The sequence below is a fragment of the Lynx canadensis genome, chromosome B2 (genome assembly GCF_007474595.2).
Source record: "Lynx canadensis isolate LIC74 chromosome B2, mLynCan4.pri.v2, whole genome shotgun sequence".
Lineage (NCBI taxonomy): Eukaryota > Metazoa > Chordata > Mammalia > Carnivora > Felidae > Lynx > Lynx canadensis.
The window spans coordinates 150,426,343-150,454,085 of record NC_044307.1 but is presented as its reverse complement, the minus strand read 5'-3'; the positions used below and the strand labels follow the sequence as shown (position 1 = coordinate 150,454,085).

General features: G+C 56.7%; 1 protein-coding gene across 1 annotated transcript; it reads left to right on the top strand.

Moving 5' to 3' along the window:
• The first annotated feature begins 1,787 nt into the window (after positions 1-1,787).
• Positions 1,788-27,743, top strand: UNC93A (unc-93 homolog A). The gene is made up of 8 exons (XM_030314642.2): positions 1,788-1,904; positions 7,877-8,058; positions 9,064-9,293; positions 10,793-10,918; positions 15,018-15,229; positions 17,014-17,149; positions 18,153-18,284; positions 26,971-27,743. Exons 1-8 carry the CDS (start codon positions 1,815-1,817, stop codon positions 27,234-27,236), a joined length of 1,374 nt encoding a protein of 457 aa, XP_030170502.1. The 5' UTR covers positions 1,788-1,814; the 3' UTR covers positions 27,237-27,743.

Here is a 27,743-nt window from a genome sequence, read left to right as displayed (position 1 = left end):
CAGAAATGGAAGCCCAGAAATAAACCCAAGCATTATACAGTTAACCAGTGTTTGACAAGGGAGCCAAGAATACTCAGCGGAGAAAAGAAGACAGTCTGGAATAATTGGATATTCACATGGAAAAGAATGAAACTGGGCCCATATCTTACTCCACCCAGAATTAACTCAACATGGTTAAAGACTTAAATATAAGACCTGCTGTCATGAAACGCCTAGAAGAAAACTTAGCAATAAATCTCCTTGACATGACTCTAGGTGGTAATGTCTGGATGCGACACCTACAGCACAGGCAACAAAATGAAAAATAAACAAGCGGGACTTCATCAAACAAAAAGCTTCTGCTCAGCTGAAGAAACCACTCACAAAGTGAAAAGACGACCTGTGGAATGGGAAAAGGATTTGCAACCCATGTATCTGATAAGGGGCTAATATCCAAAATATGTAAAGAATGCACAAAACTCAATAGCAAGAAAGGACAAAAGACAAATAAACAGCCCAATTAAAAAATGGGCAAAGGACCTGATAGCCACTTCTCCAAAGAAGATCTACAAAAAGACAACAGGTACGTGAATAAATACTCACGTCTCGAATCATTAGAAAATGTGAATCAAAACCGCAATGAGATGTCACCTGACACCCGTTAGGATAGTTAAAATTAACAACACTGGAAACAAGGGTTGGCGAGGATTCAGAGAAAGGGGAACCCTCATGCATTGGTGGGAATGCAGACTGGCGCAGCCGCTCTGGAAAACAGTATGGAGTTTCCTCAAAAATTAAAACTAGAATTGGGGCACCTGGTGGCTCAGTTGGTTAAGCGTCTGACTTTGACTCAGGTCATGATCTCACAGTCTGTGGGTTCAAGACCCGTGTCAGGCTCTGTGCTGACAGCTCAGAGCCTGGAGCCTGCTTCAAATTCTGTGTCTCCCTCTCTCTGCCCCTCCCCCTGCTCTCTCGCTCACTCTCTCTCTCTCTCTCTCTCTCTCTTTCAAAAATAAATAAACGTTAAAAAAATTTTTTTAAATACTTTGGCCCTTGGATCTTACAATCATGTTAACTATTTTTCAGAAGTTGAGCTATGTGTCTTGAAACTCACATTTATACTCTGTTCTTTAAGACAAGTACATCCAGGGGCACCTGGGTGGCTCAGTCGGTTGGGCGTCCGACTTCGGCTCAGGTCATGATCTCATGGTCTGTGAGTTCGAGCCCCGCGTCGGGCTCTGTGCTGACAGCTCAGAGCCTGGAACCTGCTTCGGATTCTGTGTCTCTCTCTCTCTGACCTTCCCCCGTTCATGCTCTGTCTCTGTCTCAAAAATATGCAAACATTAAAAGAAAATTAAAAAAAAAGACAAGTGCATCCGTATTCTGCACCATTGACAATTTCTTTCAATGTGAAAGGTACCATTATACACATATATCTATATGTATATAATGTAATCGTATTATACATGTATTACATTATATAATATATATAACGTGAAAATCATTACTTTAAAGATTCTATCTGCTAGAAGTTAATAGGGGGAAAGTTCAAGTACAAGCTGATAGAAGTCAGATCTTTTGCCCCATTACTGTGGATTGTAGTTACTGTGGATTGCAGAGAAGGTGAATACATAGCAGCGTCCCTAGTGTTTCACGGTGTCGGTGATAACCAAGCTCATGAACTCCCAGCAGCCTTAATGACCTAGGTGCCTCTAACTCCGACGAGAGACAGAATGTGACTTCTTGGTACAGACCGCTTTTCCTGTGCCCCCGTTGGTTTCTTTTAGGGAACTACGAACCTACGTGTCCACTGATGGTTGACGTCTTTAATCAGGATGATGGAAAGCAGCCTGAAGAATGTTCTTGTGGTTTCGTTTGGATTTCTGCTTCTCTTTACGGCCTACGGAGGTCTGCAGAGTCTGCAGGTAAGCGAGGACACTTCTGAACAAACGTCCATCTCTTGGCCTCGAAGAATCCGCAGGGTCACAGAAGACAAGGAATGTAGGATTTCTTGTTAACCGATTCACTCCCAAATCCTCTCAAACAGTGGTTTTTATGTGCTTACAAACGTGCAGCCCCACCCTCTCCAACAGGATTGCACAACAGGGAGTGTGTGCTTGACCCTTGGACAAGGACTGTGGGTCTTGGGCTCGTGATGTGATTTGCCTTTGACACAGTTGAAAAGAGAGAGGCACACGGGAGCGGCGGGGCGGCTTAGTCGGTTGAGCAACCAACGTCAGTTCAGGTCATGATCTCACGGTTCGTGAGTTCGAGCCCCGCATCGGGCTCCGTGCTGACAGCTCAGACCCCGCTTCAGAGCCTCTGTCCTCTCTCTCTACCCCTCCCCCGCTCGTTCTCGTTCTCTCAAACATAAGTAAAACACTCAAAAAAAAAAAAAGAGGGAGAGTCACAGGATGACTCATTGCGGATTCTGTGTCTTCGTGCCTTTGGCTTTGTGGTTGGGGTAGGAACATGAATTTATCCTATTTTGCTAGACCATAGAGATTCCAAGCTTCTTTTTTTTTTAATTTTTTTAATGTTTATTTATTTTTGAGAGAGACAGAGCATGAGCATGAGCATGAGCAGTGGAAGGGCAGAGAGAGAGGGAGACACAGAATCCAAAGCAGACTCCGGCCCCTGTCAGCCTGACACGGGGAGTGAGCCCACAAACCGCAAGATCGTGACCTGAGCCGAAGTCGGACACTTAACCTACTGAGCCACCCAGGCGCCCTGAGATTCCAAGCTTCTTTAAGCAGAACAGTGAACTAGGACAAAGTTGTCTCCATAGCTTTGACCCCAACCCCCATGGCACTCTCTCCTCCTCAAGCCTCTAAAAGGCTGTAACAAGAGTCACGTTTGCCTAAAAGTAGATTGGCTGTATCTTCCCCAGGTAGTTACTTGTTGTTGTTGTTTCCTTTTTAAAGTTTATTGGAAGGAGCGTGTAGGTTTCATGAGCGGTAGAAAAGTGTCAGATGGTTTTCCTCTCTTCTCTTCCTCATTTCCTGTCGTCTGTTTCTCTCAGTAACTAGCTCCTTTCTCTTGTTTTTGCAGTTTCTGCTCCATAATGATTTTTGGCTCTGATGTAGGAGACCTGTTTTTGTTTTTGTTTTAAATCCGAGTTAGTTAACATACATACACAGTGTAGGGTTGGTTTTGGGAGTAGAACCCAGCGATCCATCCCTTGCATACAACACCCAGTGCTCATCCCAGCAGGTGTCATCCCAGCAGGTGTCCTCCTCGATGCCCATCCCCCAGCCCCTCCCACCTCCCCTCCAGCAACCCTCAGTTTGTTCTCCGTATTTAAGAGTCTCTCATGGTTTGCCTCCTTCTCTTTCTTATCTTGTCTTTCCTTCCCTTCCCCTGCGTTCATCTGTTTTGTTTCTTAAATTCCTACGTATGAGTGAAATCATATGGTGTTTGTCTTTCTCTGACTGACTTATTGTACTTAGTGTAACACACTCTAGTTCCATCCACGTTGTTGCAAACGGCAAGATTTCATCCTTTTTGATTACCGAGTAATATTCCATTGTGTATATGTTGTCTTTATCCGTTCATCACTTGATGGACATTTGGGCTCTTTCCATACTTTGGCTATTGTCGATAGTGTTGCTATAAGCATTGGGGTGCATGTGTCCCTTCGAGTCAGCACTCTTGTATCTTTTGGATAAATACTTAGTAGTGCAGTTGCTGGGTCATAGGGTAGTTCTATTTTTAATGTTTTCAGGAACCTCCACACTGTTTTCCAGAGCGGCCACACCCGTGTGCATTCCCACCAGCAGTGCAAAAGGGTTCCCGTTTCTCCGCATCCTCGCCAGCATCTGTTGTTTCCTGAGTTGTTAATGTTAGCCACTCTGACAGGTGTGAGGTGGTATCTCGTTGTGGTTTTGATTTGTATTTCCGTGACGATGAGTGATGTTGAGCATCTTTTCATGTGTCGCTTGGCCAACTGGATGTCTTCTTTGGAGAAGTGTCTTTTCACGTCTTCTGCCCATTTCTTCACTGGATTATTTGTTTTCTGGATGTTGAGTTTGACTAGTTCTTTATAGATTTTTGCGTATTAACCCTTTATCCGATACGTCATTTGCAAATATCTTCTATTTTATTTTAAGAGAGAGAAGGAAAGAGAGAGAGAGAGGGAGCAGGGAAGGGGCGGAGCGAGAGGGAGAGAGAGAGAATCCCAAGCAGGCTCTGTGCTGTCAGCACAGAGCTAGAGGTGGACTCAGTCCCGTGAATCATGAGATCATGACCTGAGCCGAGATCAAGAGGTGGACACTCGACTGGCTGAGCCACCCAGAGGCCCAGTTGCTTGTGTTTGGAAGGGTACTTAACACAGGGGCCACAACCCAGAGAGAGCAGGTGGCCCCCACCCCCCGCACACCCAGGCCCACCCCAGTCTGCCTGGGGTCTTGGGAGTAGAAGCACCCACGGTCATTGCTGAGGTGCCCTCTTCCTTGGAAGACATCAGAGGACCAGACCTCCAGCTCTGTGCACCATCCCGCCACCCACTTCCCCCACCCTCTGTCCCAGCCCTAACCGCCTTGTCTCCTCCTTTGCTGGTCCAGAATATGTAAACACGGTTTAACTGGGATAACTGTCTCCATTGGTCAGGACTGGCTTGAGTAAAAGAATTCAATGACAAGGACAGAAGTGACCTGAGGCATGACTGCATCCCCGCCATGCTGGAAGCACCTGTCTGGCCCTGTCATTTCCTTTGGCTTTCAACTGGCGGGCTTCGTTCCCAATCCCCAGGGTCCCAGCCCTGATCTGGACTCGCCCCGGGACCCAGGCACGCGTCTACACAGCCTTCCCCCTGCAGCGGCTGCAGCCTTCACACCCCGTGGCTACTGATCTGCTAGCCCTTCACGGCTCCACTCGGACGTCACCTCTTTCCCTTCCTTGCTCCCTGGAGCTGAAGTCTGGGTGGGGTGCTCACAGGTGCTGAGGCAGACGCCTGTGATCGCGTGATGCCAGGACCACAGCCGCCGCTCCGTGACCGAGTCCCCCTGACCAAGACGGGCCAGACACGCAGGGGGCAAACTATGGGTAGTTCTGTGAAGGAGAGTCATCGGTGCGTGCCAATCTCCAGCTGAACTCTCTTCTCAGGCTCTCTATGGGCTTAAAGATCCGACCCTACTCCCCAGTACTGAGCTGGGACCTATCTTGGCAGGCTGCCCAGCATCATCTCCCAGAAGAGCTTGACGGCTCTGGCCATCGTGCAACGTTCCGTGCTGCCTCTCCGCCCAGGATGAGGCCCGTGAAAACGCATCCCCGCATCTCCTGCCCTCGGCACCTCCCACCCTTCCCCAGGTTCCCCCTCATCCTCCAGATCTCATTTGGTCTTCACTCCTTCTAGAAAGTCTTCCTGACCCCACTGGGCTGGCCCGAGTTTCCCTTGCAGGACTCACTCCCCACCGCAATGGACTGTTTGCTGCTGTTAATGATTCCTCTTGGCTCCTGTCCACTGTGCACTCCTGGAGGGCAGCGGCTGCTGAAATTTCCTTTTTTTTCCACTAGAGCAGGTGCATACAGCCTCTGCGGGTAAGCGTTTAAGACTCTGTTTGCTGAATGAGCTGAGCGAATGTCCCGATTGTTTACGCAGGCAGATCTTGCACAACTCGGGCTCAACGTGCGCACGTACTTACCTTCACACGTGTATTTGCCGACTGGCTCTCCTAACACAGGCAAACACAGGTGTTCGACCGTGGCCATTCACGTAGAAAAGAAATTTGCTTTTAAAATTGCATTTTGGCTTCTGGCATCCGTCTTCCTTTTCGGTGGTTTGCAGTCAAATCCGATCACAGGTGCCTTATGCCCTTCGCTGGCTCGCGGCAGTGCTGTGGGCGGAAGAGGTCCCAACGCAGAGAGACGCCTCGCGCCTCCCACTCACACCCAAGGAGGCGAGCCCGGTCATGCAGGAGGGGTTAACGCGCATGTATGAAGGAAACAAAGCCTCAGGCTCATCCAGCTCAGAGTCATAAATGGAAATTTCCAGCTAACCCCCACGGCAGGACAGAGTGCTCAATTTCCACCTTCCAGCCAGATGTCAGAATTCTCTTGGGACTAGCTGTTTTTATCATCCGTTTTTTTTTTTTTTTTAATTTTTTTTTTCAACGTTTATTTATTTTTGGGACAGAGAGAGACAGAGCATGAACGGGGGAGGGGCAGAGAGAGAGGGAGACGCAGAATCGGAAACAGGCTCCAGGCTCTGAGCCATCCGCCCAGAGCCTGACGCGGGGCTCGAACTCACGGACCGCGAGATCGTGACCTGGCTGAAGTCGGACGCTTAACCGACTGCGCCACCCAGGCGCCCCATTATCCGTTTTAATTCATCCGCAAATACCCGTTTAAGCACCTGCTTTGGGCTAGGCATCGGGAGAGATTTGGAAAAAGCAGAACATTTCCCTGCGTTCGAAGGTATCGTTGTCAGCTGGGGTGACATCGTGGGTCAGCATGTGGCGTGTGCCAGAGGTCAGGCAAAATTCCAACAGCAGATCAGAGCACAGGTCTCCGTGGGTGACGTTACCCAGGAGCCCTCAGACACCCCTGATCTGCGCTGGAACAATGGGCACCCCCTGCAAAGCGGGGACAAGGAAGGTGGGAGCACGTCGGGGGGCCGGGCAGCAAAGGAAGCGGGAATCCTGGACCGGTGGACACAGGGCAGAGTAAGAAGTCAGCCCGAGGGTTTGGGATTCCGGGGGGCAGGCCGGCAGTGAGGGAATGTCAGAGAGCAGTACCTGGCCGCGTGGTACAGGGTCCCTCGCCACAACACGTCTTGCCGGGGCGACCAGGCAGGAAGGGATGTTAGAAACCAGGCATTAGAGTGCCAGCTTCCAGGTCATCTGGGCACCCCACTGTGCGTGTCAGTCTGCGAGCAGACAGTGTCCCCTTCTTTATCTCTTCCATGAGGACAGTAACTCTGTTTCCTCAGCTTAAAGGGGAGAAGTCCAAAGCTCTCCTAGAGATAAAAACGGATTCACAGAAGGCGTGTGGCCATCTGCCCCGGAGCGACCCCAGCACCGGGCCTCGGGCTTTCCCTCTCCCCAGGATCTAGCAGCAGCTGCCTCATGGTTCGGACTGTGCTCCCTCCCAGGCCTCACCTGTCAGCTGGGGGGGAGCACCTGTCAGCTGGGGGGAGCACCTCTCAACTGGGAGGGGAGCACTTGTCAGCAGGAGGGGAGCTCCTGTCAACTGGAAGGGGAGCACCTGTCAGCTGGAGGGGAGCACCTATCAACTGGGAGGGAGCATCTGCCAGCAGGAGGGGAGCACCTATCATCTGGGAAGGGAGCAGTATCAGCAGGAGTGGAGCACCTGAGCATCTGTCAGCTGGAGGGGAGCACCTGTCATCTGGGAGGGGAGCACCTGAGCACCTGTCAGCTGGGAAAGGAGCACCCGTCAGCTGGGATGGGAGCACCTATCCTCTGGGAGGGGAGGACCTGTCAGCTGGAGGGGAGCACCTGTCAGCTGGAGGGGAGAACCTGTCAGCTGGGAAGGGAGCACCTGTCAGAGGAGGGGAGCACCTGTCAGCTGGGAGGGGAGCACTGTCAGCAGGAGTGGAGCACCTGAGCATCTGTCAGCTGGAGGGGAGCACCTCTCATCTGGGAGGGGAGCACCTGAGCACCTGTCAGCTGGGAAAGGAGCACCTATCCTCTGGGAGGGGAGCACCTATCCTCTGGGAGGGGAGAACCTGTCAGCTGGAGGGGAGCACCTGTCAGCTGGAGGGGAGCACCTATCAACTGGGAGGGGAGCATCTGTCAGCTGGAGGGGAGCACCTGCAGCTGGGAGGGGGCACCTCCTCAGAGTAGCCTGTTGCTCGTGGCCTCAGGGACCTAGTGGTGACCCAGAGCTCTGTCCCCTTGGCTACTGGCCCCTCTGACCAGGGCTGGGTTTGTCCCCACAGAGCAGCCTGTATGGCGAGGAAGGGCTGGGGGTGACGGCGCTCAGCACGCTGTACGGCGGGATGCTCCTGTCCTCCATGTTCCTCCCACCGCTCCTGATTAAGAGGTTCGGCTGCAAGTGGACCATCGTCATCTCCATGTGCTGCTACGTGGCCTTCTCCCTGGGCAACTTCTACGCCAGCTGGTACAGCCCACACGGCTCGCGCCCGGGTCTGGCTCAGGACGCAGGTTCCTGCTCAGGAGCACTGAGCTGGAGCCCGCTTGAGGGTTCCCCGCTGCTTTCACTTTAAAATGAGTGCCGTTTCCGGAAATTTCTGTCTGCTGCTGGGACAGGACAGGCTTTCTTCCCCTTTTTTCCCGCCAAGATGTCTCCGTCCCTTTTGCTGGGCCCATCTCCTCCCTTGCTTCCCAGCCCTGACCTTCCCTCATGTCTTTCACGGGCCTTGAGTTTCCCTGTCTGCACCAGGGACACTTTTGTGGCCCCAATGATGAGAGCTAGACCTTGACGAACACGTCGAGGGTGAATTTCGGGAGACTTAGCAGAAGGTGACCCGAGGACCCAACACCGTGGCCTCACCCCATCACAGAGAGTGGACACGTCAGGGTGCAGGGGCCCAGCCTGAGACCTACCTCCTCCCTGATGGAGAGGCGTCCTCTGGGACCAAGCTCCAAAGGCACCGGCCCCACAATCTTATTCCCGGCAACACACCTATCAAACATCCCTTGGAGGGACACCTGTCGTCACCTAGGACATAATGATTACGGTGATTTCACGTTCTTCTTTTTCTTATTGCCATGGAGTTTTCACACAGAGTCCTCAATGAAGAAAGTAAACCAATCACTCAATCGATCGATCAACGTTTCGAAAAATAAATAAATCGTTTTAAACATAAAGCTGTTAGAAATACTCAAAAACCACCCAGCCTTATTTGTAATCCCAGCTCGTTGGTGGTTGCTTGTAAACACAAAGAAAACTCACTGGCAATGAATTTGTCTCTTGCAAACTAACCAGGACCAGAAAAGGCACCGAGTTGGGTCCTTTATCTGGGTCTTGTGGTAAAGCCGTCAGTCTAACCAATCCATAAACATGACAAGGCTTACGACGGGCTAGGCATGGGGTTTCCTTCTCCGCAAAGGTAGGGAAGATTGGAGGGGGGAAGGTACTGTCTGTCTGTGTTTTATTTTACAGGTTCACCTTGGTTCCGACCTCCATACTGCTGGGTCTGGGAGCAGCTCCGCTGTGGTCTGCTCAGGGCACGTACCTCACCATCATGGGAAACACACAAGCAGAGAAGGCGGGGAAGGTTGGCAGAGACGTGGTGAACCAGTATTTCGGCACCTTCTTTCTCATCTTCCAGTCGTCCGGGGTGTGGGGCAACCTGATCTCATCTCTGGTGTTTGGCCAGACACCCAGTCAAGGTAAAAGGAAACGGGGCTCCGTGATGACCCCCGAGAGGGCCCCCCATCCCATTTACACGTGTCTTTATTCCACAACTGGAGCAGGTGAATCACCTAAAGACGTGGTTCTCAACTGCCTGTGCCCAGCCTTCCCTGGTCCCCAGCTGTTCCCTGGGGGAGTCTGGGCGGGTCCGTCTTGTCCACAAGTGCCCTGGCCATTCTGACCCTGCCCTCCGTGGGCAGGGGGAGCCCCCCAGAGCAGTGTCCTGGGAGAACAGAGGGCCACTGCCAGTGGACCTTGGGTTCCTGGAGTCATCAATCACTATCCTTTTACACTAAGAACAGGCTCGACTGATTTATTGTCCCACTGAATTGATCCACTATCCAGTGTCTTAAATGCTCCACAAACGACCTGTTCTCCCGTAACCGATTTGAACATTTGACGGCTGTTGTCTTAACCCATGTTTTCATGTGGACGTAAAGTGTGGGTCTGTTTTATGCCTGCGCCCTCTGACGTCTGAAGATTTAAACCAAGGACAGGGGGAAATAAATCTCTTCAATTCTTACAGGAAACCTTTATCGATGGGGGTGGGCAGAGGTCCTGACTCCTGACTGCTGTCTGGATTATTTCTGTCTCTTTGTCCCGGACCTGAATCCTGCCATCCCCTATGAAGTCCTGCCTTTGGGGGACTCCCAAATCCCCCTGCCCCTGTTCCTCATGTGATGCCATCACTTGCTAAGTGCATGGAGAAGGGAAACCGGCAGGTCATAGACACCCGTTTTTACTCATTATTGCCGTCGAGGTCAACGATAATCCAACAGAAACTGGGACTAAGGTTCGGTCTCTACAGCATGACTGGTGGGAAATGGAGTGGACAGGTTGAAAGCCATTCGGGCAAGAGAGCTTAATTCTCCAAGCGACCCCGGGACCCAGACCCCGAGGAGCGAGGCATTCCGAGGGCCCGGCGAGCGCACCGGCCAAGGGGCACTTGTGGCGCTCCACGTGATGACATCTGTGTCACGACAGATGTCCTTTCTTCCATGACGTCCGCCTCCTCCAGAGACTCTGACACGGTCTGGGAGCCCCTGGTGGTGCCCATTTTATTCTTTTAGCAGACTGGGAAACCAGCATTCAGGAGAGGGCCAAAGCGACCTGCCCAAGGTCATGGGACCACTACAGATGAGTGCGAAAGAGAACGCAGTGGTCCTGACGCCTAGCCTAAAGCACCTTATTTCTTCTTGATTAGTTCGGAAATGTTGGATGTTTTCATTATGTCCGGAAAGTAATACAAGTAGCTGTTGTGCAGCGTGTCTTAAAATCATGGATACGGACACGTGCCCGGGGGAAGTGTAACTGGAGGCACTTGGTCAGACAGACCCGTGTCTCGTGGCTTTCACCCATCGTGACTCTTGGCCCTGGGGCGTCCAGGCCCCTGTTGGCTGTACGCTTGAATCCTCATGCCCCTTGTCCTATCAATTTTCCACGTTCTCCTGTCATCTTTTTGCTTCCGGCTGCACAGAGGCCATCCCAGAGGAGCAGCTCCTGTCTTGTGGGGCCAGTGACTGTCTGATGGCCACAGCGTCCACCAACAGCACCCAGCGACCCTCGCAGACGCTGATCTACACCCTGCTGGGCATCTACACGGGTATGTGCTCACGGCGGGCCGAGTCCCAGGGGAAGCAAACCTAACTCTTCCCTGGGTTGAGAAAGAGCATCTTCCCAACGTACAAATATTCCTGTAAAGTGTGCTCAGCTTTGCACCGATGTGTTCTTCGTAGGAAATCAAGTGCAGAAGACCAGGGCTGTCTAATAGAGTTTCCTGTGATGACAGAGTCATTTTTCTTCCGCAAAGTTCTGTAGCCGTCAGCCCCATGTGTTTATTTATATTTTTACTACCTAAATTAAAAATACTGTTCCTAAGTCACAACAGCCACATTGCAAATGCTTGATGGCCACGTGGGGCCGATGGCTACCATATGGGATAGGACCAGGGTATACCACGGTATTGATGGATTGGCTACTTGTGTGTCAACTATGTCCAAGTGACCCTGGAAATCCAAAACCCTGTAAGTTGTCATCTTTTTCTGAGGAATATATTTGAATGGCTCCTGCTGGTGTGGGGCCGGGGTCCTTCCTGCAGCGACCATTCTCCAATCAGGAAGACCCCAGGGTTCTCAGCTACTGGTCACGATGCAGCTGAAGGACGCACACACTGGAAGTTCATGGAAAGATGGCTGCCCAAAGGGAGTTCATTCTTCTACTGGTTCTTATCCTTAGAAGCTCATGTTAATGGAAAATATTTATGTGAATCATTTTCTAAATGACTTCCCTGTTAGAGTCACTAGATTTATAATTAAAGGGGGTATTTTTAGAGTAGTGTTTTTTGTGTTGGCTGGGTCGGTTTGTTTGTTTTTACCGTTTGAAGAGAATTTAAATCTATTCTTTGTCCTTCTTAAAGATCACGGGTCTGAAATATGTTGAATTTGGTGGGACTGAGTCCCAGGATCCTAATGGGATCAAAGGTTACCAAGGCTGCGTGTGCCGTCTGAATCCGTCCCTATGCTGAGACCATCAGCTGCCAGCAAAGTCACCTCCAGATCAGAGGTCACTGAGTGAGAACTTGTAAAACAGCCACTTTGTGTTGGCAAAGCGGAGCGAGCACCAGCGAGTGCCACGCCATGACGTGGACTTTCTCCGGTCCTGAAACTAGTAACTCGGGACCTTCGATAAGCTCAGAGCCCGATGCAGGAGAAGATGTGTATTCGGCTAACAGAAATTCGATGCAGTGTTTTGAACGAGGTTTCCAGCTGACACGTGGTCACATCTTCTCGGGGGATTGGGGTCCAGGGCAACTTTGACGAGGCGGTGGTACCGAGCGGGTGTCGAAGGACGAGGAGAGGCTTACCAGGCAGAGAGGGAGGGGGGAGAGGGCACTCCAGGCAGAGAAGCACAGAGGCGCTGGTGTGGCCGCGGCGGACGAGGCCCTGGAGGGGACAGAGGAGCCGGAGACAGTTGTGGGACGAGCCGTGACCCACCGTGAAAAGACTTGATGCTGTGCTAGACGGTCTGGACAGGTGTAGACTCCTTTCCTGGACAGACTCCAGCATTAGCGTCCTTTGGAAATACAGAAAACTCGTGGGCAGAGAAGCCGGCCCTTGTGAGACCCCCCCACCCCCGCCCCAATCCGCAGGAAGAATGAAGAGTAAGGGCAGCGAGCGTTTAACCACAAAAGCTAAAGCTTCTGTTTGTCCCCCCATCTGCGAAACAGCAGTGCTCCAGCTTTTCCCCCACCGGCCGGACACTAAATATTCTAGGCTTGAGGACCGAGTGGTTTCTGCTGCAACTATTCAGTGATGTTTTTGGCGGGAAGAGAGGCCACAGGTAACATGAAAATGAAGAGCGAGGCTGTTTTCTTTTCTTTTTTTTTTTCTTAAATGTTTATTCATTTCTTGAGAGAGAGAGAGACAGAGCGTGAGTGGGAAAGGGGCAGAGACAGAGGGAGACACAGAATCCGAAGCAGGCTCCAGTCTCTGAGCCGTCAGCACAGAGCCTGACGCGGGGCTCGAACCCGTGAACAGGGAGATCACAACCTGAGCCGAAGTCGGACGCTTAACCGACTCAGCCACCCAGGCGCCCCGAGGCTGTTTTTTATTAAGACTTTACTTACAAAAGCAGCCAGGAGCAGGAGCTGGCCCGCGGCCTGCATTGCCCTGGTCCCAAGGAACAGCACAGGCCGTGGAAAATGCGTTTTTTGCATCCTCAGCCCCCGTGTGAGGTTCCCCTGCTCAGCACGTGGCCCTCAGTCCCCTCCGGCAGGTCTCTGGCCGCTGCCCCAGGCCCGACGTTACCCAGAACTCGTGCCCACGGCATCCAGGGGCCCGAGGGAGTGGCAGTCCAGACGGTCGTGTCAAACGGGCACTGTGCACGTGTCCCATGAAGAAATCGTCTCTGATTATTCGTAGCCTGGCCTCACGCAGGGTTTCATGGGTCTCCTTCCTGTGAGCAAGGCCGTGTTACCGTAGAAACACACACGCACACACAAAGCAAACCGAAATGGAGAAGAACGGACTAAAGGAAAGAACTCCGCCTCCCCAGAGTGTTTTCCCGCGATCCCTGAGCTCTGTCCGCACGAGGAAATTCCTTTCGAAGCCACTCCCTCCAGTATACTAGACGTGCGACACACGCACGTTCACGCCCCTTGAGAAGGTTCTGGGTCACGGGTGGCCCTGGACCGTGTGTGATTTTTCCTAGTAAACACGTGGCTTCCGTACCACGACCCAGCCGCAGGGCTGCCTCGCGGCTCTTATCCTGGGAGTCATGTGTCCCGATGGCTTCACGCGCCTGCCCACGGCCCCAGTCAGTGGGGAGCTGACGGCACGCCTCCTCCACGTGGTTACACACCCGTCTTGCCTGTGCATGGACCGCTCTGGAAACCGCTTCGCAGCTGAGATGCCCAGAGGCCCCCTGCACGTGGCTCTGACTGGTGGCACTCACCGGGTCTCCAGGGACAGGTAGTGACCGCCCACGACCTCGGACGGCTGTTCAGCAGACTTCCGTGCGCCGTGTGTTGGAAAGTGTCGTCAAAATGCGGAGTTACCCCGACCTGGGGAGAGAGGATTGTGTTCAGCCCAGGGGAAAGCGGCCGAATGACAGAAATCAGGCTTGGAAGTAGATCGGCACCTCCGGGGTGTGCGGGGTGTGTGGGGACGGGTCCGGCATCTCTGCCGACAACGTGGAAGGGGCGGGTCGTGAGCCGGGCGCTCCCCCAGCACCGGGCCAGCGCACCGTGCAGGCAGACGCTGAGACCAAGTACAGAGAAAAAAATAACTCGAGTCCCCTTCAAGGCTGCCGGGCCTCAGCCATCGGGCTAGAAATCCCTGGCGGCCCCTCAGAGAAACGGAAAAAGCCTCCCGGCTCCCGAGTCCCTCTGTGGCTCGCAGAGCACCGTGTTTAGCACGGAGCCAGGGAGGAGAAAACCGGGTATACGCGGACCCCAGACCACCAGGAAGGAAAGAGGTGTCCGTGTGAACAAGAGTCAGTGAGCTGTAGCCCTCGATCCGGGTATCGAGGTGGGTTCGTGGTGCAGACGGAGGTCCGGTCACCACTGGGGAATCACGAAGGCGCATGGTGTCCCCCACGGCGGGGGGGGGGGGGGGAATGAAGAGTTGTCTTGAACAAAACCCGTTTGCACGGTTACCGCACCCACACCCACCGCGAAGGGGGCGCCCCCCGCGCCGTCCCTCCGCCCGGGGCCCGGGCTTCCGCGGCTCCGGGCACAGCACCCCACCTGCAATGGCGCCCCTTGGCGCCCTCCCTCACCCAAAGCCCGCAGGTGCACAGCTCTGCTCTGTCCTTCCCCTCGGCCGGTCCCCTTGGGGGATCTGCCTCCTTAGAGCACCTTACTGCCACTTACTGTCTACAAACACGCGCTATCCCATCGCATTCAGGAGGCGCCACACTCATGCACCTAGCTCGCCCCCCAGGGCTTCCGGGTGAAGATGCTGGAATAGACACGAGACTCAGCAAACAAGAACCGCGGCGACTCGCCATCCCGAGAAGGGAGACTGGCCGTCAGTGGGAATTCCATGAGGGTCAGGACAGGGGAGTGGTCGCTCGGGAAGGGCGCCGAGGAGTTTGTGTTGCTGGCCCCGAATGGATGCCCCCAAGGAGAGGAGGGGGCAGATGGGGGGTGAGTAGCAGGCAGGTCCTGGACCTCGGCCTCGCGCCCTCTGTCTTCCCTCCAGGGAGCAGCGTCCTGGCCGTCCTGCTCGTGGCCGTGTTTCTGGAACCCATCAAAGATGCGCAGAGGAAACGCGAAGGAGACGAGGGGCCGCCTTTCTGGTCCACCCTGCTGTCGACCTTCAGGCTCCTTGGAGACAAGCGCCTGCGTCTCCTGGTGCTGCTGCCCATGTACAGCGGGTTCGAGCAGGCCTTCCTCGCGGGTGACTACACCCGGGTACGAGACAGCGCGGCACGCGGGGCACCTGTGCGGCCTCACCTGCACCCGTGGGTCTCAGGGCCACCTGCCCCGGGGCCGGGCGGGGGCCGGGGCTCCCGAGGGGGGGGGACGCCAGGTCCTTCGTGGCCTGAGGAGAGCTGTGCTCGTGGTCTAGGTCACTCCCGCCTCCCCGGGGCCGGGCCTTACCTCCAGGGACCATGCGTCCCTCGAGATGTGTCTTCGGGGATGAAGGGGGCCCCGGTCATGCGCGAGCCATCGCACAGAACACCTGCGGGACGCTCGCCTGCACCCGACACTGCCCGTAGTTTAGAGTCAAAAGTAGGGAAAGACATAAAATCCACGAATAACACCTGGAAGTCCCCCTCGGGCCAGTTTTCAAATGATGCATCTCAATCCGGAGATGGATGTGGCTCTCGGGCCTGTCACCCTGTCCTGCCCTAGAGGCCTGACCCACGCGCTGCCCGCCCCCTTCTGTGCACAGGGCAGGCCTCCGTGGGGCAGGCCAGCAGAGGGAGGCCCGTGCCCTGGGGCGGGCCCAGCGGGAAGGCTCGGCCACCATCCAGCTCGCTCCCTCGTGGCCCGCTCACCAAGCTGCTGTCTCTCTAGCTCCCTGCCCACGTGGTGTCGGGTCCAGAGGAGCCTCCCGGGGCCACGGAAAGGCTGCCTCAAATGGGCGGTGGACATTGGAGACCCCCTCTTCCAGAAAGGGCTGGGTGGGAGCTGGGGCGCCAAGGCTGCTCCCCAAGGATTGCCCTTCCTTGTCCAGAATCCGGAATTTTCTCCGAATTCGTGCCCTCCACAAGCCCCCTCCCAGGTTAAATCCGAATTCCAGGTAAACCGCAGTATCTTTTAGGCTGTGTATGTTCCGGGCGGGGTTTGTGCGTCCCGGGTCCTCTCTGGCACCCTGCTCCCGGGACGGCCCTGACGGAGGGCGGTGGGGTCCAGAGAGTCCCCACAGATGACGGAACCGTCCCTTGGCCTTTGGTCAGGGCCCCTCCCACGGGCCTTGCCGCTGACCTCCGGCCTTCTTCCTCCGCCTCTGCCGTCCGAAGCAGCAGCCTGTGTCTGTGTGTCTGTCCCGGCTGTGCGCGGGGACCGGAGTGGTGGGTGCGGGCGTGAGGGCGTCGGCGGTGGCAGCACCGGGGCCGGGGGCGCGGCTGCTGGGACCTCACGGCCTCGTGCGGGAACGCTCCTGTTCTCGCCTCCGCTGAGATGCGCTCCATTCTCTTCACTTCTTCTCTATCAGGTGTTTGTCTCCAGGGCTGTCGTAGGTTCACAGCAAAACCACAGGCGGTTCAGGCTCCCGAATCCCCCTGCCCCCTCCCCACGCAGCCTCCCCATCATCCACATCCTGCGCCAGAGCCAACAATGACATCCCCTCACCGCCCCGTCGGGGGCCGTCCTGGCGCTGGACGCCGTGGGTTGGGGCAGACACGCAAGGGCACGTGGGTAAGACACTAGGGTGTCACTCAGAGCGGCTTCGCCGCCCCAAGAATGCGGGGGGCTCTGCCCGTTCACGGCTCCCCACGCCTTCCTCCAACTGTCGTGCAGAGGAGGAAACGACCGAATCCGCGAGGAGGGGCCCAAAGTAGCGCCTCCGTGGTCCGTGAGAACACACAACGTGAGGCAAAGGCTGCGTGGGGGGAGCCCCGTCCAGATGTGTGTCCTTGTTACTTCCTACCCGGCTCGAGCACGAGGCTCCAGGCCGGTCCCGCCTGGCGGCCGTCACGCTGTAACCCCCGCGAGCCACCCGCTCACGTCCCCTGTGCTTCGTCCTGCAGTCCTACGTCACCTGCGCCCTGGGGATCCGGTTTGTTGGTTACGTGATGATCTGCTTCTCGGCCACCAACTCGCTGTGCTCTGTGCTGTACGGAAGGCTCTCCCAGAAGACGGGCAGAGCCGCCCTCTACGCGCTAGGTACGTGGACACGCTTCCCAGACGCGGGCGGGAATGGTGGCCGGCAGAGTGAAGGGCGCGTTCCGCTCAGCGATGGTGCAGGGGCACCACAGGGAGGCTCCCTGAAGGAGGCGACCCGTCCTCACGCGGTGCACAAAGACGCATCCCCCTCTGTCCCTCTTGGGAAGGGAGGAAAGAGGAAACACACAGCCACAGCGGTCGGTGCGAATAACGAGAACTACGGGCATCAACGGTCACCTGGCCACCCAGTTAGGGTCTGAAGCGTCTGGGGCAGCGGGGACACAGTGAGAAGGGGAAACAGTAAATGTTTGTCAGCTCCTGGTGGGAGTAACCCGCATAGGTTCCCAGGTCATCCTTGCAATCGCCCCGTGGGGGTTGGGGGGGGCACTGCCCACTCTGCAGATGAGGAAACGCAGGAACAGAGAAGTGTGGTGGCTCACCCCAGGCCACACAGCCAGGGCGGATGCACCCGTCTTCAATGCGACAGCAGTTTCTGGACCGTCACGAGGCATCTCTCACCGCCTCGTAGAGACAGACGCCGCAGGACGTCTGCACAGACCGTGGCCCAGAACTCAGGGCCCGCTGGGGTAAAGCCAGGAGGAGTGAGCCTGGGAGCTCCGGCCGCCCCTCCGTTCTCACCCCTGCCCGCTCGGGAGGGCGGTGCCGTCCCCAGGCCACCACCACTCAGGGAGCGACTCCTTCCTCACTTCGGGGTCTCCTCGGCCGGGGCACAGAGACCCCCCTGCCAGGCGCAGGGCACACCCCCCGCACGGTGCCTGACGCAGGGGAGGCCTGCGGTGAGCAGAGGGGTCACCCTGCTGGGCGCGTGGCAGTTGGACTCTGGAGGGCACACACGCGGGCCAGCCGGCCCGGCCGGTGTCAGAATCCACGCGAGGACGTGGGTTTGGGGCATTCCCAGGAAACGTTTACACAGTGCAGCAAACGGAGACTCCGGAACCACTCGGAGCCCTCACTTCCGGCGGTTTCCCCTCTGCATCCACAGGTGCGGTGACCCACCTGTGCTGCATAATCGCCCTCCTGCTGTGGGAGCCTCACCCCCGCCAGCTGGCCGTGTTCTTCGTGTTTTCTGGCCTCTGGGGCGTGTCCGACGCCGTCTGGCAGACGCAGAACAACGGTGAGCGCCCCCGCGTCTCCCGCCTGGCCGGGCCGTGGGGGGCAGACAGTGGCAGAGGACCCCGCAGCCGGGGCCACCTGGGGAGATGACGTGCCCGGCGGGGGGTAGCGGGAGGCCCGCTCCACGTTCTTTCCGTGGACTTGAGGGACTTTCTCTGAGCGTCGGTTCAGACCCGAGGTGCAAAAGACGAGAATCACCCAAGGGTACAGCTCCCTTCCCTTCTAAGAATGGCCGTCCCTCCCCGGCTTTCTGCTTGAGGAGCGTGCCCGGCGCCGGGCCCAGGAGGCTGGAGAGGCCTTCAAGGCGGCCTCGGTCCAGATGGGGAGATGGCTGTGTGATACCCGCGGTGGACGAGCTGGCAGGTTACCGTGACAGCATCCAACCAAGGGCACTGGGACTGCGGGTTCGGCTTTCTGGGAGAACGGAGTCGGGGGTGGGGAGGCAGTCAGTGGGGGCTGCATCTGGAGGTCACGCCTGAGCCAGGCCCCGGCTGATTGTCCCCAGATAGAGCTGCGGTGTCAGCGGGGTGGGGAGCTTGAGAGGCAGGGGGAGGCCGGGGGGGTCAGGGGGGTGGGGGAGGCCAGGTGAGGCCGGGGGAGCTTGGGAGGCGTCGCTCAGCAGAAAGTGCTCACCCCGGGAAGGACGAGACCGGCCCTGTCAGGTTACGGAGGGACGGACGTCTGCGGTGTTAACTCGGGAAAGACAGCACAGAGCTGCACGGAGGAGGCGGCCATGGCTGCGCAGAGCAGGAGGGGAGGGAAGGTGAGGAGGCCAAGCTTCCGGACAGAACGCACAGCGTGCGGGAGCCGCCGGGCCAGCGGGCGGGCAGGGCCTGTGGCCTCGGGAGCAGCGTCCCAGGATTGGGGGGAAGGGCAGACACATGGGCGGGGGGCAGAGACACAGAGAGGATGCGGGTGGGGGCTCTCAGCACTGAGAGGTGCTTCTGTGTAAGGTCCACACTCACGAGGATGCGTCTAGATCCGAGTCAGGGGAAGAGTGAGGGAAGGGCCAGCAGAGGGGAAAGCAGCTGAATGAGGGCATGAGGACGAGGAACAGGGGGACAGGAGCACAGAGGTGTCCCCCTGGCTCCGAGGAGGACAGCCGCCCTTTGGGGACCACAGGAAGGAAGTCGGAATAAAGATCCACAGGAGGACTTGTCACCCTGAGGAGAGGAGTTAGCAGAGTTCTCACAGAGAGCTGGCCAGGGACAGTGGGGACAGCGGGGGACAACAGGGACAACGGGGACAGCGGGGACAGCGGGGACAGCGGGGGACAGCGGGGACAGCAGGGGATAGTGGGGGACAGCAGGCATAGTGAGGGACAGCGGGCACAGCAGGGGACAGCAAGGGACAGCGGAGATAGCAGGGACAATGGGGACGGCGGGGACAGTGGGGGACAGTGAGGACAGCAGGGGACAGCAGAGACAACAGGGGACAGTGGGGACAGCAGGGGACAGCGGGGGACAGCAGGGACAGTGGGGGACAGTGGGGACAACGGGGACAGTGGGGACAGCAGGGGACAGCAGAGACAACAGGGGACAGCGGGGACCACGGGGGACAGTGAGGGACAGCGGGGGACAGCAGGGACAGCGGGGGACAGCAGGGACAGCGGGGACAGCCGGGACAGCGGGGACAGCCGGGACAGGCCGCATTAGTGAGCTATACTGCATGCTAGATGCTGGGAAGGCACTCAGGGACAGAGCCCACGGGCAGGCTCACTGTCACCCACACTCGGGGAGCCGGGGTGGGGGGGGCGGCAAAGCAGAGAGGCAAGGTCACATGCAAGGGCCGGGCCCCGAGGGCAGAGTTAGGACTGGGGCCCAGGCCTGGAGCTGCCGCCCAGAGCCCCGGCCGTTCCTTTAGACCATCTCTGGAGTCGGCCGGGAGCGAGTGCAGAGCCAGCTGGTGACCCCGAGTCTTGGCCACCCACACACACAGGCCAGGAGGCAGTGACACGGCACTTGCCAGGTCACACAGGGTGCAGCCTGAGACAGAGGCCACCAGAGGTCGGGCTGAGGGTGATGGGTGTCTGTAGGATGCGAGGCCCCACGGGGATGGGTGGCGAGAGACACACAGCAGAGGAAGGGACCATCGTGGCACAGGGGTCCAGGGGCCTGGCCCTGACTTCAGGGGCGCGCCGCGCTGGGCCGTTGGTCGTAAGGCTTCCGGGCGGGAGGCTGTGCACGGAGGGTCTCACTCCCGCTGAGCAGGAGGACCCCCCGTGGGAGGGAAGCGAAGGTCACCTTGCAGGTGGCAGGGGCAGCGGGGGCGGGTCCGGCTGCACAGTGAGTGGCTGGGGCCCAGCAGGTGGCCAGGGAGGCCCCGTGGAGGTCTGAGCAGGGGGCTCGACCAGCCCCCAGGGAGGCCTGATGTGGGAGTCAGCCGGAGCCGAGCGACTGGGGCGTCAGGGGGGCTCCCGTGTCAGCTGTCGGCCAGAGCCGAGGGGCCTGGGAGGCACCGCCCGGACGGGAGCGGGAAGCAGGGGCGTGGGCGGCAGGGGTGGAAGCCACGTGACCGCGGGCGTAGATCTGGGGAGTGGGTGAAAATGACAGCCGAGTTTCCCACAGACCCATCTACAGCCTGGGATGGGGAGGGGGTGTCAGGGGCCCAGGACGGGCCAGGAAGAGAGCCGCTTCCCCTAGAGATGCGACCACCCAGCCCTGACCCGGGGAACAGCAGGGGCTAGAAATTCGGTCGGGCCCATCCCCCGACTCCTCGAGGGCGGGAGGCCGGCTGCTGCCCCTGCGGCCACGACCTCGGCCCTCACGGCCCCCGCGGTGGCCCCTTCCTTACGACCTGTGTGCTTGTCAGCTCACAGGGCAGCTGGAAAACGTCTTCGGACAGAGCGGACCCTGCTGCGTTTAAGGGCTTCGGGCTTCACGGCCTGTCTACTGTCCCCATAGCGCCGGTGAAGGAAGGACGCCAGACGCTGGCGTTAGCGTTCTTGGCGGTCCCGAGTTGTAAACCGGGGACAGGTCACGTCACCCAGCGAACCTGCACGCAGGGGTGGGCGACTGCGGGCGTGTTACTGCCAGCTTGCGGGCGTCTCTGACCCCTCGGGACTTTCTTCGTGTCTGCACGTTAAAGGTCAGGCGAGGCACCGGGGAAGGGGCCGCATGACACGTGACACTCCTTACGGTAAGCCTCCAGCTGTTTCAGGCGACTGGGGCAAAAATGCTTGGCTTTCTTTCCCCCCGAGACACGGGAATCGCCGCTCTCGCCCTCCTTTCCCGGCCTCGGACGCGGGAGACTGAGGCCGGGCCTCGTCCAGATTGTGCAGACCACGTCAGGCGAGGTCTCGCGGGTGAGCGGAAGGACTGCCTTGAGTTAAAATGAGCTATTTCCGTCTTCTTGCACAGGCACAAACCTATTTTTTTTCAAGGAGAGACTGGTTGAGGGGGAAAATCGTTCTTTTCACGATTTAAGACTTTCTTTTGGAGTCTGAGCTCGCGGTGGCCTCGGCGGGGAGCGATGGTTTACTCCCCGAGTCCCCTGCAGCCTGACTCCACCAGGCTGGCCTAGAACTCACGGCCGGGCAGCACGGAGCGTCCCTGCGGCCTTCGTGTGTATGAAGGCTGCAAGTTTGGTCAGCTTCGGCCGCCACGGCCCCCGCCAAGAGCAGCTCTCTCTTGTGTTTTGAAAGAGCGAGTTGGGTTTCTCATCTTGTCCCTGGACGTGTGTCTCTCGTTCGAGACAACACGTGAGGCGAGCCCGTCCTTTCCCGATCCGGGAGGCAGCATGCAGTTCCGAGTTCTCGCCGTCGCTTCCCAATTCAAACACTGACGCAGAATAAGCCGGATGCCTGGCCCACCCGGCCTCCCTCCGGGAGCGGGGCTCTGCAGCCCGACGCTGGACATCCCCCGGGGCTCCAGAGGCTCCCGCAGAACCTTCGATCCGGGCCACTTGTTCCCATCTGTTCATTCGCCCTGACGGTTCAGGAAAGACAGGTGCCGTTGCTATAGCAACCCTCACACACCAGTGCGCTGCATTTGAGATTCAGAGCGTCTGGGCTAAAAATACTCCCTCGCCCTGCTGGCCGCCCAAAGGGCTGTTCTGGGTTGATGAACACAGAAAACTCGAGCTCTCGTGTGCCCAGTTCACTTAACCCGTCTTTTCCAAGCAAACAAGACGGCCCGAGGACCCGTTCACGCCTCACGCGAGGACAGGAGTCAGCCTCTGCCCGCGCCCACCCACCGGCGCCTTCCTGGGGCGGGATGGGGCTGGCAGAAAGGCTCCTTTTCTTTTTAAGTAACTTTTTATTTTGGAATCATTTGAGCTCACAGAGAAGTTGCAAAGACAGTCTGGAGAGTTCCCGTATAGCGTTGACTTAGTTTCCCCTAACGCTAACATCTTACAAAATCGTGGTAACACTTGTCAAAACTAAGGAAGTAATGTTGGTACACGAGTCAACTAAACTTTAGACTTTATTTGGTTTTCTCTAGTTTGTGTGCTCCAGAGGCCACACCCAGGGCCCCCAACCAGGGTCCCATCCAGAGTCCTCCAGGGTCCCTCCCGTGGCCCGACCCAGGCCCCCACCCGGGGCCCCCACCCAGGCCCCCACCCAGGCCCCCACCCAGGGTCCCATCAACCTATCACGTTGAGTTGCCACATCTCCTTTGTCTGATCTGTGAAAGTTTCCTTGTTGTTCATGACCTTGACAATTCGGAAGAATACCGGTCAGGCATTTGGTAGCCTGTCTCTCATTTGGGGTTATCGGATGTTTCCCATGATTAGGCTGGAGTTATGGCTCTGGGGGAGGAAGCCTCCAGAATAAAGGGCTTTTCTCATCACATCAGTCACTGAGGATGAGAAGAACCTTGATAGGCGGTCAGCCTGGACCCGCCAGACTCAAGGTTAATCTTGAAATCTAAAGATGCCAACCTCCAGACAAACACATCAGCTTAAAGTCAGAGTGGCCGTGTCACTAGAATATTCATGAAACTGGGGTGTGTTTGCTCCGGCACTGTACCCACTAAGGGGGCCACCATACCTGTTGGCCATGGAACATGGAAACACCTGCCACTCACAGCCCTGGTGTCTCAGACTTGGATTTTCTTCCTACTCCCCCCACCCCCCACCTCCCGTCTGGTGACCATCAGTGTGTTCTCTGTAGGTAAGGGTCTGTTTCTCGGTTTTCCTCTCTCTTTTTTCGCTATGATTGTGTGTTTTGTCTCTCAAATTCCACCTACGAGCGAAGTCCTATGGTATTTGTCTTCCCGTGACTGACTTATCTCGCTTAGCGTAATACACCCTAGTTCCATCCGTGTCGTGGTAAATGGCAAGGCTTCGTCCTTTTACGACTGACTGATATTCCATTGTCTACATGCCACATCTTCTTTATCCACTTGTCAGTCAGTGGACATTTGGGCTGCTTCCGTCATCTGGCTCTTGGGCATGATCCTGCCATAAACGTCGGGGTGCTTGTATCCCTCTGAATCGGTATTTTTATACCCTTTGAGTAAATACCAAGCAGTGCAATTGCTAAATCTTGGGGTAGTTCTATCTTTTTTTAATGTTTACTTATTTTTGAGAGAGGGAGGAGAGAAAGCACGAGCGGGGAAGGGGCAGAGAGAGAGGGAGGGAGAGAATCCCGAGCAGGCTCTATGCTACCAGCACAGAGCCCGACGTTGGGGCTTGATACCATGAACCGTGAGATCGTAACCTGAGCCGAAACCAAGAGTCGGACGTTTAATAGGTAGTCCTATTTTTAACTTCGGAGGAACCTCACAGTGTTGTCCATAGTGGCCCCACCAGTTTGCTTTCCCACCAACGGCGCACAAAGGTCCCTTTCTCTCCACATCCTTGCCAACACCTGTGCTTTCTTGTGTTGTTGGTTTTAGTCATTCCGACAGGTGTGAGACGATATCTCATCCCGGTTTTGATTTGCATTTGCCTAAGGATGAGTGACGTTGGGCACATTCCTGAATCTGTCGACCATCCATAGGAAGACGAGAAATGTTCAAAATACTCTGAGGAGCTGCTAACTCCCAGGTCTTGTTATCAGACTCTCTTTGTGGGTGAACTTGTACTAACATGGACGCCTCGCAGACCCGGACAACAAGGGCACCTCCTCTGAGCCTTCCAAACAGCCTCCTGTTGTCCCAAACACACGTATGTTGTTCATAATGTGCGTCTCACGTTGTATCGTGCCGGTGGCCTTGCCCTCCTGAGTCCCTCCCGTGATAGGTGGACAGCCGAGTAACCAGATGCCAAGAAAAACCTTCTGGGTGTTGATGTTCACAGGCAGGGCCACAGGAAACCTTGCTGCTGGCCCCCAACCTTCCCCGCGGTGCTGGAGGGCCTCTCTTCCCTCCATCCCTCCCCTGCAGAATGTAGGGAGAGGGAACAGGGCAAAGGGCAAGGGAAGGAGGGGAGCTGGGGGAGGGAGGTGTGTGGGAGTTCCGTGTGTGCTCTCTCTCCCACCGTGCACAGCTGCCCGCCATGCAGGAAGGGAAGGACGGTCCCAGGAAAGTCCCTACGACTTCCCAGACTCCCGCTGTCCCCAGGAATAACAGGCGCAGATCACGTCTGGTCCCACCGAGGCTGGGGACAGAGGGCAGTCCATTCCTCCTGCCCGAGCTACACGACTACACTTGACACGTTGGTCTACTTATTGTCTCATGCTCTCTACTCTGGTTACACGTCCTGCCTGTGTTACCTCCACTCCCACCGGGGTGGGGGACTTCTGGGCAATAACTAGACAGAACAAAGAGGAAGAGGCAGCTCTTGTCCTGGAATCGCCCCCCCTGTTTCCTTGTGTTACTATTTATCCTCTGAGCGAGCGCATCGGGTCTCTGACATGGCGCAGCAACGCCACGGGACGTGGGCTCGGTGTTTTACCTGTTGGTTCCCTACTCGCTTCATGAAGTCGCCGTCCATCCACGGGTCCACTTGGCCATTCCACGAGTACTTTTACTGACACTTTGAGAGCGCTGGAATTACTGTGATGAGGATGGGACGCTGGGCGGGATGGCCTCGTGGGGAACTTGACCGAAAAAATCAGAGGCGTGCCGCCGCTGGCCGGCCACGTGCGAGGGCACGAGGCATAGGAGCCTGGCAGTGGGGCTGGAGTGGGGGGCACGCTCCACAGCGACAGGTGGTGCTGGGCTGGGACAAGGCCAGGTGACAGCGGCATCTGCCCCCCTGATGAGATATTTGTTCTACCCCAAAGCCAGGCGGGGCCACTGAAGGCACCGGTGTGGGAGGGATATGACACGTTTACACTGTAGAAAGATGGCCCTAGCGGCAGTGTGGGGTAACGCGGAGCAGGTAAGACAAGAGAGGAGGAAACAGGTCTGGAGCTGATGAGAGACGAGGCAGGGAACCGTCCAGACGGGACACATGGGCCACAGGAGAGGGAACCCAAGCCCAAGTCCAGTGAACGGGCCGAGAGCTTCCTGAGAGCAGACATCGCACCTTGTTCATGTTTGCAGACCTCAGTGCTGTGACTGCCGTGTAGTTGGTGTGGATGGACAGCGGTGTAGACGGAGGCAAGAGGGGTGAAGGGGACCCGAATCCAGCTCGTGTGATCTTTGGGAGAGACCCGGCTTTGTTTCTAAGCTGAAGGGAAGGAGGGGAGAGCACAGGCTGAAGGTGCAGGAGAAGGGCTCCAGTGATGGGGTCAAGTGCCCGAGGAGACAGGAGCGGAGTGTGGCCTCTGTGGAACGTGCCCAAGGAGAGGTGTCCCTGGCGAAGAGAAAACTCCACCGGCCAGAGGGGAGGGTGTGGTGGCCGGGGCAGCTCAGGAGGACAGAGCGGGACAGGCGGGCACTGGGCATCAGCTGGGATGCTCGGGGTGACCCCTGGGGGTCCACCGTCCCCGCCGAACGCTGTCAGCCTCCCCGCACGTCTGCCAGCTCCCTCAAGTCACGGAGGTGGGGATGCTTCCAGTCCTCAGCCAGGAGCACCGCACGTCTTAGCACCCCTGCAAACTGGAAACAAAAATCGTTTACTTCCACCCAGAAGCATGTATCAGGTTGCAGAAGGCTGCTCGGGCGGCCAACAGACTACGGTGGGTGGGGGGTTCGGCAACACTCGAGGCTGTTCCCCACAGTCCTACAGGTCCGGGTGTGGACAGGCTGGCTCTGCGGAGGCCCCTCTCCTTGGCCTGCGGACAGCTGTCTCCTCCCTGTGTCCACACACGATCGTCCCTTTGTGCACGTCTGTGTCCTGACTCCCTCTTCTTATAAGGACACTAGTCATGTGGGACGGGTGGGGGGGGGGCCTCCGTAACGAACTCATCTACCTCCATCACCTCTTTTAAGGCTCTGTCTCCACACACAGTCGCATTCTGATGTCCCGGGGTTAGGATTGCTTGCGTTCGTCTTTGCTTGGGACCCCAGGGAGTGGTCGTGCCTCGTGGGGCACACAGGTCAGGCCTCCAAGCTCACCTTTTCCTTTCCCACGTAGTCACCCGCCGAGTGACGGCTTGGCCCGAGTTCCCACCAGTGCTAACGTCGCGCGAATTCTGTGTTTCCTTTACGTACGATGCTTCCTCACTGCCAACGATGTGTCGCCTGACTTGGCAAAGTCCCCATCGTGAAATAATTCCGGTTTTGGTACGAAGCGAAAATTCCTGATTTTGTTGAGAAAATTGGGCAGCAGGAAAGCCACCGTTTTCAGCAATAGTTGAAAGCAATCGTTTGAGGTTTTGAAGCAACGTGTTCATGCCCGTGTCTCCCCCACAGCTCTTTACGGCGTTCTGTTTGAGAAGGACAAGGAGGCTGCCTTTGCGAACTACCGCCTGTGGGAATCTCTAGGCTTCGTCATCGCCTTTGGATACAGCACATTTTTGTGTGTCAACGTCAAACTCTACATCCTGCTGGGGGTCCTGAGTCTGGCCATGCTGGCCTACGGGACCGTGGAGTATCTGGAGGCCAAGAAGGCGGCCAGGCCAGCTGCTGCAGAGCAGGCAAAGCCAGCAGAGGGGGAGGAAACGGAGACAGCCATGTGAAAGGGACGCGCACCAGGCCCGGGAGCCCCACGTCCCCAGGAGATCTCCATCTGAAGTGCCTCAGACCTTATAACCGATTCTTCTCAACCACGGCAGCGACACCGAGCCGTCCTGAAGACATCACACCGTCACATGGTTTTGTGTGATTTTTTTTCTATTCTAATAAGCGTTCCATCCACCCTGTCGCTCGCAGAGATCGAGAGGAAACGTGAAGGGATCCATTCAGCTCACAAAGGAAGAAAGTCGGGTGTATCATCAGCCAACGGGAACTTGCTTAGATACAACAAACCACTGTACTTGCTTCCGTCGTACTCGCTGTCGTGGTCGTTCACGAGAATTGGAAGGATGTGGACGTAGGGAGTCCAACACCATCGTTTTACAAATGGGTAAACTGATGTCCAGGCAAGCCCGCCGACTCCCTCCCGGAGTCAGTGAGCGACAAAGCCAGGCAAGAGTTTACGTCTCTTGAAGCTTATAGACGATGAGTTTCTAAATAAACGCAACTAC

Coding starts and splice junctions, on each gene's coding strand:
- UNC93A (XM_030314642.2), top strand. CDS start 1,815: ATGATGGAAAGCAGCCTGAAGAATGTTCTTGTGGTTTCGTTTGGATTT. Junction 1,905..7,876: donor GAGGTCTGCAGAGTCTGCAG/GTAAGCGAGGAC, acceptor TTGTCCCCACAG/AGCAGCCTGTATGGCGAGGA. Junction 15,230..17,013: donor TCGCGGGTGACTACACCCGG/GTACGAGACAGC, acceptor TTCGTCCTGCAG/TCCTACGTCACCTGCGCCCT.